The sequence below is a fragment of the Gavialis gangeticus genome, unplaced genomic scaffold (assembly GCF_001723915.1).
Source record: "Gavialis gangeticus isolate Ggan-Ray unplaced genomic scaffold, GavGan_comp1, whole genome shotgun sequence".
NCBI lineage: Eukaryota > Metazoa > Chordata > Crocodylia > Gavialidae > Gavialis > Gavialis gangeticus.
The window spans coordinates 2,148,595-2,160,559 of NW_017729019.1; the positions used below are offsets into that span (position 1 = coordinate 2,148,595).

Sequence of the window (11,965 nt, forward strand, 5' to 3'; positions counted from 1 at the left end):
GTTATCTGCAAGTAAATCCCCAGAAGGCAACCTGCATGGCTAGAAACCTGCCATTTAGAGGCATAAACTATGTCCCCCTCCCCCCCCAAATTCTGCTCAGAGAAGCTGATGTACCCAAGCCCGTGCACAAAGTACTGGTATAACGTAGGCCTGGACCTGGTCTCCTAAGTCCCAGGCTAGTGCCCTAATCACTTGTACCAGCCTATATTCACAGAAGTGAGATCCAGCTGCCTTTGGAAGGCCAAAGAATGGCTAGATGTTCTCTGACAAAGCAGATTTTTTGAATCTGTTGGAGCCCAAACCCTAAAAGAGCCCCTGGGTCCGAACCAGTGACAAGACGTGTGTGGCACTTTCCAGGGTCCAAGGTCTTTCCCCAATTATTCTTCAGCTGCTCTGTGTTGACTTTACAGCAATGAGTCTCAGCCAGAGCACTGTGGCACCCTGAGGTGCCTTGAGATCCTTTCAAGGGTACTGCAGGGTGCTATATAAGGTTAGCACTGCTAGGTGTGCAAACATCTATACTGTTAAAACCATCCTGCCCTTAATGAGACCATAAGATCCCCTGACAGTTAGGGTCAGCATTGATATTTTATGGGGGAGAAACAGGCACAGAGAAGCAGTAACGCTGCAGCTTTGCTCTTTAAATGAGTGTGCCTTTATTTTAAATCCCACCTGTCTTCCAGATTTCTTGGTTGGAGTTGTGGGCTTTCTGAATTCCTTGGAACAGAAATACTGCTCTTTTTTGTAGTAAAAAAACAAGTAAAAACTGAGGCCTGGCATTTTTCTTAGGGGTGCCTGGTGCCTAAAAAGGGTGAGAACTACTGCTTTGCGGCAAGTTCTGGCCAACTGAAGCATAAAGCGTGACCGCTAGTGGCCAATTAGAAAACTGCAAGTTTATGACTGTTTTTTAAAGGGCTGCACATTACATAGAACCCAAGTAAACCAGCAATGCAAACCTGGCCCCAGCGCTCTGTCCTGCCCAGGCAGGGGGTCGGACTCAATCTGTTGAGGTCCCTTCTGACCCTAACATCTATGAATCTATGAACCTTGTGCTTGTTTTAAATGCTTCATGCTTGGGAGTCTATGACAAGGCTGCAATGAGGACAAGTCTGAGATGCTTTGGGTGTTTCAGTTCCTGGCTGGTGCAAAGACCAAGAGAAGGCTTAATCTTGGGGTTTGTTTAACTCCTATGGTAATATTTAGCACTTTTCCAGTAATCCTGCTCTGTACATCACAAAAGCACTAACAGAAATGGGTCATTATCATGATCCCATACTGCAGATAGGGAAACTGAGGCAAGAGGGGAAAAGGGACTTGCCAAAGGTCACAAAACAGGTCGGTGTCAGAAAGAGAGCCTCACAACTCTCAGTCCAGTGCCCTGCCTCTGAGCCATGCTGCCTCCAAAGTATGGAAGTAGCCCACAAAAAGTGCCTCAATACGGTCCAATGGAGCAAAGCTAGGACGAGGCATGAGAAGACCTGGGTTCTCTTCTTCGCTCTGCCTCTGACTATGATCTAGACCACATTTTTTCCTGTCCCCAGGCCTCAGCTTCCACCCCCCTGAAATTCTGCAAATGGGAGCCTTGGGTATTTGCAATGTCTCAGGGAAAATCCCTCGCTGTTATAGTTGCTTACCACTGCTTTGTTCTGAGCAACATTTTATGTTTGCGTGATTCTTTCCTGCTTATGAAAGGCTTTTTTAAAAGATGTTTTTGGGGTGGGAGAGCATAACTGCCTCTTTTCTGCATTGTCCTCAATACCAAGTTCCTCTTTGCTGACCTACCAGCGCTGCTGGACCCAGTTCTGATCTCACGTCAGCTTTAACTCCAGCTTAGATTCACTGATGGAGATGCGCCTGTTTTAATTCAGGGTGAGGGCAAAGAGAATTAACCCCAGGAGTGAAGATCATATTAAAAGAGATCTCCTGCTTGGCCAATTTCCATCCAAGAAATCTGGAAGACAGATGGGATTTAAAATAAAGGCACACTTGTTTAAGGAGCACAGCTGCAGTGTTACTGCTTCACCATGCCTTAGTCTCTCCCCCATAAAATGTCCACACTGACCCTTGAGTGCCTTAGGATCTCATTAGGGTGGGTACAAAGCTTTGAGCTCCTTGAAGGGGCCAAAGGTCTTGCTTTAGTAGCAGCTTTGTGACATTCATGGAAATATAAGTAAAACCCACTGACCTTCTGGTAAATGGACTTTCTTGTTTCTTGCTTCTTGACATCACCTAGAAACACAGTGAAAGGAGATCAGAGGTGGGACAGGCCTGCAGTTACAATGGAAGAGCATCAGGGGACTGGCTTTGGGGCAGCTGCATTGCTCCTAGAGCAGGAATGATCAGAGCTCTGTGAGCCCTTCCTCCAAACTCTCCACAAACTCAAGCTCCTCCTAGCACCAGACATGGGTCCTAGGGCTCAGGAGTTCACCGTGATGCCGGAAAGAGTTTGGCAGCTTCTCTGAGCCGTGTGAATGAGCCGGGCTGGCTGCTTCATGAGCTTCCTTGCATTTCTGCTTTCAGCCAGGCCGGAAGTCTCCTGTAAGCTGACTCTGCAAGGCCTCCAGACCCCCCTCTTTCTGAGCACTCCTCTTCCACCTGCTTAGCTCTTACCCGGAATGAGAGCGTCCTTGGACTGCAGCGACTGAGTGAGTCGAGAGTAGTGTGGGAAGCAACAGAGGAGTCTTCAGGTTCTTGCGAGGCAGGGACGGATCTTGCTGTTTCCGGAGACCTTAGGGGATTCCTTGCAGTATCCTAGGAAAAAAAACCCACACACCTGACATACAAGTCAAGAAAAGGCAGAGAGGTGTCAGTCCCAGTGACCCAGGCTACAAGAGCAAAGCAACAATAAATGGAGCTTATGAAAACCATAGGAAGCGCCTAACTGTGCAGGCCTGCATAGGGCAAACCCCAAACTCTGTACTTGAGGGTGAGGCACCATCCTACTCTCCTTCCAGTTCTGGAGAGCAGCAGAAAGAGCTAGGGAAAGAAGAGAGGGAAGCGATGTATATGCACTCTCTCACACACAAAACCCCACACCCCTTACCCTTTCCTTTGCCTGAGTGCAGTACCATAAGCCATGAGTTCAGATATAACAACTTAGGTCCTCCCAAAAACATAAGACTATAAAAACTCATTTGGGGTTCCTTCCTTTTTGGCCTTCTGGAATCAAAGCCTCTGGGCCATGCTTTCAACTTTTTTTTGTTGTTGTTGCTTCAACCACAAAGGCCAGAAGCCAGCCCCTTTAGAAAGAAAAGCTGCGATTCTGATGAATTCACCTGACTCCAGGAACTGGGGATTTCAAGCTAGCCTCCCTCTACTGTGCAACTCCCAATACATCCTTAAAAGCTGATGATGGTGCAGTGCTGCTCACCGGCTGGCCAGAAGGAGATGCCCCCGGAGAGATCAGTGTCTTCATTACACTGCGTCCTTCTTTGGGGACAGCCTTTATCTCAAGGTGGATGCGGCCTTTCTGCTCCTGTGCGGGCTCTTGGGGCTGTCCTGCTATCTCTGCTCGATGCTCCTCTTCATGCGAAGCTGGCTGCTGATGTTGTTCCTTTTCTACAGCTTCTGGCTCTGGAGCTGACTCTGGATGTTCATCCACTCTTGGATCCATCTGCTCCTTAGAAAACTCTCTGGCCAGGACCTTCACTTGGGCTGACTGCCGCCATGGTGCTGGCTTTGGGGGACCTGCTTCTGCTTCTGCTTCTGCTTCTGGTTCCTTCTCCTCTTTCACATTTTCTGAGATGCTTGTCACCTGCTGCCTTTGCTGCCTCACCTCCTCTGTCTTCGGCCCCTCTGAAACCTTCTGCTCATCTTCCTCCGGGGTCGCTGCCGCTGGTGGGTCTGCCTCCTTGGGCCTGGGAGCAGGGAGAAGGCAGAGACACACTCAGACACCAGAGGGCACCAGCAGGCTGATTTTTATACAGGAGCTTACTTTAGCCCTAATGGAAAGGTGTCAGATTAACAATCACATTTATCTCCAGGCTAGGCCTGGTCCACCCTGCAAACCCAGACTGACTTTCACACTTGCCCTGTGCTGTATGGACAGTTTTGTCAGGCACAGATTAGGTGTTCGTTTGGGTAAAACCTACTCATCTTTGGCCATAACCCTGATCAGCCTCTGTCCCTTGGTCCTGCCGGGATGGGAGCCAGCCTGTACATGTGTGCGTACAAAACTTGTGCCAGTGGATTCGAATGGAAGTCTATGGGGTTGAGATTCTTGAATCAGCGTGGGGAACTGGGATGTGTCATTTTGATGAGTGTCTAGCTCCCCTGAACTGCTCTCAAAGTCTTGGCCTTTAGCATTATAATACAAACAGTAATTCATTATTTATCAATTTATCATTCCATGGCCTCTTCCAGCCAAGGATCTCCACACGATTTGCACATAACATATTGCTGTCCCGTGTTACACAAGAGAACAAATTGAGCCACAGAAAGGGACAGCAAAATCCCTGGATCAGTAGCAGTTAAAACCCCAAAGCCATGCCCCTTAGCCTCCTGCTCTAATCATGCAATCTCTCCATTGCAGAACCTCAAACTGACCCCAGGTTCCCAGTCCTCTATTCTAACACCTTCCCCTTGGATCAGATCCAAACCCCATTACTGCCAATGGAAAGGCTCACACTGATTCCAGTTAGCTTTGGTCAGGCCCTAGCTAAACAAAAAAATCAGCCATGTGGATGTGCAGCATCCTGGGTAGTGTTGGACCAGGGTCACAGCCTTTCTCTGCCCACCTGTCTGGCACTGGGTGGCTAGCATTTGGTGAAGGGGGGAGGTCCTCTTCCTCCCCTGATATGGAGGGCTTCTGACTTCGGAGCCTTCGCCGGCGCTCTCGTTCTAGTTCCTCTTCATCTTCCAGAGTCCTCTGCCTCGCCAGGCTGTTTGGAAGTGAGACAAGAATATTCCAGTTATTGGACCACCGTGGGCATGTCTACACGTGCATTTACGCTGGCTTAAATTTACTGCACACAGTAAGTTACTACACAGTCAACAGGAATAGGCCAGCATCTATATGTGCAGGTGTTAAGGCACATTAATGCTATGTATGAACTGATTTGGGACTAAAGTTAGTCTCAAGTCAGTCCACACACACAGCGTTACTGCGTTACATGTGCGTTACTATGCAGTAACTAATTGGGTGTAAATTTGAGACATGCATGATGCAGGTATCAAATTTATGCTCAAGTCGGCATAAATTGCCATATTTACTGTGCAGTACAGGTGTGCATGTATAGATGCGTGCCCGTACTGTGCAGCAATTTTTGTTACTGCACAGTAAATGCACACATGTAGATGCGCTGAGTATGCACAACATGTGTGTCTCAGACTGCAGAGAGAATCAGACCAGATCCCCACCCCTCCAATCAGGAAGGACTTCTCTCCCCTGGGAGCATCATGCCACTGACCAGGTGCCTAGTACCTATGAGACCCACTCAGACACCTGCTGAGAAACAATGCAACCACAGATCTACTAGGCTAGGGACAGACATTACACTTAAAACAGTTTAAGTGATCAAAAACTGGTTTAATCCTGTAACGGAACAGATGTTTAGTGCACATAAACCAGTTTGAAAATAGCTGAAACTGGTTTGAGATAAACCTGGTTGAATGTAGTATCAGACTTAACTGACTTGGATCCAACTGGTGTCCCAGACCCCTTGCTGGTTTAACTTAAACCAGACTCCCCCAGCATCCTGGCATGCTCCCTGGGCTGGGCATGGCTCTCCGCTCCACAGCAGAGCTGCCTCTTCCCCTCTGCTCCCTGGCTTCAGCTCCGTAGAGACTGCAGGCATCTGCCTGACTTCCCTCTGGTCCTCTGCTAATCAGGGATTTCCCCCCCACCTTACACAGACATCTCTCAGCATTAGCTAGCAGACCTCATGCTGGCTACAGTCCATGCTGTGGCAGATGGGACAGAGGCATAATCAGCAGGTAGCTGGTAATGTCCTTCTGTTTTTTTCCTAATGGGATGATTAACACCGAGTTAAAGATGATAAACACTGTATTATCAATTCCCTGCTGGGCTGGTCAGAAGATGGGGGGACCCCTCCCTGATCAGAACATCGTGCCTCAGCTCAGCACTACGGAAGGCAAGGGAGGACTGCTATAGCACTCCACGCACCCCCCCGGCTTCTAGCCTGAGCCACTGCAGGCATGTGCCTGCATTTCTGGGAAGTCCGTGCAGTTACAAACAGGTTTAACCTAGCCAGGCTAAACTAACCTGCAAAAATTGAATGAATTCAGGCTCAGGCTTTTTGAATGCCTGTGCCTGGCCATGCTGAGGGGAAAGAGGATGGAGAAAAAGGATCAAAAACACCAGAGTTGTTTACACGTGCTTATGAACTCAAATGAGTGCAATGCCAAGTATTCCCTACATTCTGAGTGTTTGACTTGGCCATGTGACCATTTTCTTAATATAGGAAATTACATTTTAAAACATATACTTTTATTTAACCAAAAAGAAGATGCCACGCTTGGGCCATCAGAAGGACCTATAGATCCATCAAACAGATCTCAGCCAGTTAAAGAAGCAGCTAGTAGCTGTGGTAGGTTGCCACTCTCAGTGTGGCTCCACACTGGAGGGAGAGGGGACACTTTGCCAGTGGGTTTCACAACTATTTGCTGAAAGCAGAGCAATGGTGAGACTCAGATTTTGGGTCCATTCCAGGCTCTGGAGAGAGGCAGCTATAGTGGGCAGAGACTTTTATTTGACTCCTTCTATGCATCTTTGCAGCCTGTTTCTCTACCCCATCCCTGTGCCATGTTGGGTTCCTGCTTTCCCATTTCTGTACTCAACAGAGGAAGCCTTGTGAGCAAAGGAGAGAAAAAAAGTCTCTATTCTGAGTTCCTGGAAGCCAGGAGGAGCAATTGCAAGAGTCCAGCTCAGACTCTGGAGTCCCAGGTTGATGCATGCTCAGTTGCTCTGTGAGGATGGAGTAGTCTTTTTGCTGAGAGAATTTCTGGAGAATAATGCTACAGTCACTAACCTCCAAGCATGTGGGAACCATGAATTTTTAGAGACTAAAAACCATGTGGATTTTCACAGGAAGAGTAAACAGCAAACCCTAGACATGGCAGAAACTCCTGCCATCCTCAAAATAAAGGGAAGATTACAGGTTTTTCATGAAAGAGTTGTAAGAGTTTTCCCCATAACCTGTTTTCTCTCATCTCATTCTCAGAAATGGCTGAACTGCTTTTTCTGAAATCTTCAAAAGGAAAAATTCACAGAGGCAGACCCTCGCTATGAAACCATGTGCTACAAATGGCTGAAGTCTGGCAAAGTTATGAGGATCAAATACCCAAGTTTAATGGAAAAAGTCAAGCAAAATTAATGGTAGGCCTCACTAGCTGGTCTACACAGAATTTGAGAAGAATTTCAAAATTCCTTTCCCCTTACATACACAAGTCTTGACAGCCAAAGAAATTTCATTCTGGCTGAAAAACATACTGGTAAAAATTTCCTATTTTAAAACTAAACTATATGGGTTTTTTTCCTATTAAAAATGTTTCACGCTAAAAGGTTTTGTTTTACAGCCAATTTTTTATTTTATTTTATATTTCATTAACTTTGGAATTTTTCCATAAGAACTAATTGGCATTTTTCAACCACCTCTTCCTCCATACATTCCCACTCGGTGGCAAATAATGCCTTAAATAGGTAGAATTTAAAGATTTTTTTTTAAAGATGAGTTGAGATTTCACAACGGACTGTAATTTGTTTTTTTTTCACTACTCAACTCAGGACTTTGCTACACATAAGATATATTGTATCAGTATAAGCTAAAGTTAAATTCAGACTGATGCATTTATACTGACTGTACTTCCCCATCTGCAGGTTACAGGGGTGGGCGGATGAGAATAGGATGGGTTTCAACACTGACAAGTGCCAGGTGCTGCACCTGGGGAAGAAGAGCCAGCACCATACCTACAGGCTGGGGAACTCCCTTCTCGTCGCTGCAGAGGCAGAAAAGGATCTTGGAGTCATCATTGATGCCAAGATGAACATGGGCCGGCAGTGTGGGGAGGCGGCTAGGAAGGCCAACTGCACCTTGTCGTGCATCCACAGATGCATCTCGAGCAAGTCCAAGGAGGTGATCCTCCCCCTCTATGTGGCACTGGTCAGGCTGCAGCTGGAGTACTGCGTCCAGTTCTGGGCGCCACACTTCAGGAGGGATATAGACAGCATGGAGAGGGGCCAGAGGAAGGCCACTCGCATGATCAGGGGGCAGCAGGGCAGGCCCTACGAGGAGAGGCTACGGGACCTGAACCTGTTCAGCCTCCCCAAGAGAAGGCTGAGAGGGGATCTGGTGGCCGTCTACAAGCTGGCCAAGGGGGACCAGCAGGCAATGCGGGAGTCCCTGTTCCCCCAAGCACTATGGGAGTAACAAGGAACAACAGCCATAAGTTGGCTGAGAGTAGATTCAGGCTAGACAGCAGGAGACACTACTTCACAGTCAGGACGGCTAGGAGATGGAACCAATTTCCAAGGGAAGTGGTGCTCGCTTCTACCTTAGGGGTCTTCAAAAGGAGGCTTGATAATCACCTAGCCGAGGTCATTTGACCCCAGCTTCCTTTCCTGCCCAGGGCAGGGGTTTGGACTTGATCTGCTTAGGTCCCTTCCCACCCTACCTACTATGAAACTATGAAACTATGCACATTCTTATTCCAGTATGAGTGGCTTTTTTAGTTTAGCTTAAATACTTCCTAAAGCAACAGTAACTAAACCAAACGGTGGGGGAAGGAAAAAGGGCTAAACAAAATTAAAAAACCCAACCCTACTAACACATTGCACTGATGCTGGAGAAAGGGGTTTTACTGGTAGTAGTGATACTGGTATAACTCATAAATCTGTCCATGGAAGACAAGCTTGCAGACTATCAACACCCACTTGCCAGAGTCAAATTTTTGCTGATAGCAAGTTTCCCCATTTGGAGAGGAGCTCAAATTTAATTGGATAGGCCACATCTTGACTCACTGGGAGAGGCACACACCACCTCACCTCCCATTCATAATTATTTGTAACTTCCGCAGAGATGTTGAACGTTGCTTATTTCTCATGTGGGAAATTGATATTGGAGAAGTCAGAGAATCTTTTTCGCTGTTTAATGCAGTGGAGCTGCTGAAACACCAGCCAGCTCTCCCCAAACCACTAGCAAGCATTTCTCAGTCCAACAGCTGGAAAACCCCCGGCTCTCCAAGTTCTTGTTCATGTTGAAACAAAAGAAAGTTTGGGACTGTAACATACTTTCTGGGGAATACACATCCATTTTCTTAAGCATTTACACAGGGATATTAAGAACAGTAAAACCTGGGGAACTATTGTGGGACTGTTAATTGCACAGAAGCTTGGGGTCTGAAACTGCATGGCCTGAAATCAGAGCAGGCCTGATTCTGGGATGAAAAGGACCAGAATCAGGTCTAGGTCAGCATTTGTGCCACTGCAACCCCCGTGACTGGCAGCTGTGGCATTGTGGGTTAATGATTACCATGCAATGAAATCCCTGGCACAAGTTAAACCAAGTTCCCTCCTCCACTGAGTCTTGCTTTCTAGTCTTCTCAATCTGCAACGTTGAAGGCGGGAGTGAAAGGGTAAGAAGAAAAGCAGAAACAGAGAAGAGGTAAAGTTTAAGCAAATACAGATCTTGGCCAAGAAGCTTTTCAGACCTCACAGTCTAGTTAGGACACTAGCCACCTTCCCTTGGAGAAGAGGCAGAGGCATTGCAGCAGGGTGCACCAGTGTCACCAGTGACTCACAGCCCTTTCCCTGGGGTTGTTTTGTAGCAGGCAAGGAGACTGTCCCACCCTCTGTTACAATGACCTGATTCAGTAAGAAACAGCATTCATTCTAGCACCATGGTGACTGAACTTCCCTAAGGCAGTTCAGAGCTGTGACCTCATTCACTGGCATTGGCTCCGGCATTAGCTCACACAGCTCTTCAGAAGGTACCGGCGCCCCTACGACACGCACAGCCCTAAATAAAAAGGTTCCCCTGTACTGCTTAGGACTGTGCTTAAGCGTGCTATGATTATTATGCACAGGGCTAGCCTTCCCAGATGCTCTTTGAAAAATCAACGGACTTTGCCAGCACAAAGGAAGGTCTAATCAGGTGCTTAGATGTGCAAAATTGTGATGTACTGCACTTCCATATTATAGTTATTGTCCCTGTATACGTGGGCCCTGATGTAGCAAAAATTGTATGCTGGTATTGGGACAGCTTAGTGGATACAGCCCGGGCTGTGATTTGGGCTGACACTGAGCTGCTGCCTGACTTCACCTCTCTGAATTCAGTAAAACGGAAACTATGCACAGATCTCCCTTGCAAAATGTTTTATGATGTGCTGCAAAGTGCTATATAGCAGCTAGATGCCACCTACTGCAGAGGTCAAGACAAGCATGTTGCTGAAATATTTTTTTAAATTACTTTTTAAAAGGGCTTTTTAACCAAAACCTAAGTTCTGGTAAGCTTCAGAACAGATTTTAATGAAAACAGTCGTTTTTTCAGTCCCTGTTTTGGTAGAAATTAGCACAGAAAACTTCACACAAACTACAAATGGGGTCAGTTTCAAATACTGCAAAGTGAAAATAGCTTTGGCATGTTGAGGGGTTTTTGGTTCATTTTTTGCTTCGTTTTTGACCTTGTGAGAGTTAAGCAAGCCTAACTGTGACTGGTCCTTGGCACACAATGACGAATCTTATCTTTTAGTGATGCCCAATTTATGCTTCTTTTGGAGTGACAAGTAACTAGGGGAGACTGAGTGATGCAAAAAGGAAAAGAACGAAAAATTACATTGAATTAATGATTGGTTGTGGATCATTTAATTAGGCATAGATAGCAATTATATTGATAATGCACGGGCTAAAATTGAAGACTACTTAAGTCATTCATTATTTGAAAGCATTTGCAAGCTTCTTTCGTAGCTAATTCTACAAATGATCGGGTCATAAATATTCACATTTACTTCATTTCAGTGTTACAACACTTCCAATGAGGCAACAGAAACACCCTCACCTGATTTATGTAGCTAATCTGCATGATGTACACAAACCTACTTGAATATTTGATTATGGTATGTGCAGTTTGTTCCTTGCTAGTCTTGTCAGTTGTGATTGTGATTCGTAGCAGGGATTGTTGCCTAGATCCTCTGTGCAGCACCCACTATGTGGCCCAAATCCCAGCTGGAGTCCTTAGGCGCTACTCCCATATAAACAATACTGTTGGCTGCTGTAATCTGGGGGCAATAACTCAGGAGAATCCCAAGAGAGTGGCAGGTACCCAGACTCTTCCTGAAGGGATATTATTTATAAGCAAAAATCAAAACAGATCACCGTATGAAAGAAAGACAGCAATCTAGAGCAATCTCCAGAAATCCCATAGCAAGAAACCTGAGTTTCCCAAGACGCCCACTGTCAACCTCCCAGTGTACAGCCCCCCCCCCATCCATGCTCACCTGGGATGATGGAAGTGGACCCTAAAATGAAGTTAGGGTCATATCTACAAAACACTGGGCACATCTACACAAGACACTTAATGCCCATTTGACTAATTCCACTGCACATTTGTATGGCTGGCAAAAACCACGCTGATGCACAGCAGATTAGTCCAATGGGCATTAAGTGTCACACAAAAAGCGTTCATTTGTGCTAATGCGCAGTAGTGCTGATTATGCCACATTTAGTACCTGTTATAACAGGTACTAAACTTAATGCGCCATAATTACAGTGCATTAATGAACGTGTAGACGCGTCCAGTGGCCATTAGGGCTGTGCGAAGCTTTGGGTGGTAATTCGATTTGCAGGAGATTCAGTTCAATTTGGTGGCCATATTTTTAAATCTGAATTGAATCAGGGGACCAATTTAAAGGTCCGAATCAATTCAAAGCTCTCCGAAGCTTTGGAAAAGATTCGGAGAGCTTTGGTGATTCAGGCAGTCCCTGGTGGCTGCAGCAGGAAGCTGCAGCCGAC

General features: G+C 46.4%; 1 protein-coding gene across 2 annotated transcripts in view; it reads right to left on the minus strand.

Moving 5' to 3' along the window:
* LAD1 (ladinin 1) overlaps positions 1-11,965 on the minus strand; it is a 35,463-nt gene that overhangs the window by 10,718 nt on the left and 12,780 nt on the right. For both annotated transcript variants that reach the window (XM_019513808.1, XM_019513809.1), the window contains exons 2-5: positions 4,737-4,880; positions 3,371-3,857; positions 2,611-2,751; positions 2,186-2,229 (exon numbers count right to left, since the gene is read on the minus strand). In XM_019513808.1, coding sequence (XP_019369353.1) covers positions 2,186-2,229; positions 2,611-2,751; positions 3,371-3,857; positions 4,737-4,880 — 816 coding nt within the window. The remainder of the gene's footprint in view (positions 1-2,185; positions 2,230-2,610; positions 2,752-3,370; positions 3,858-4,736; positions 4,881-11,965) is intronic.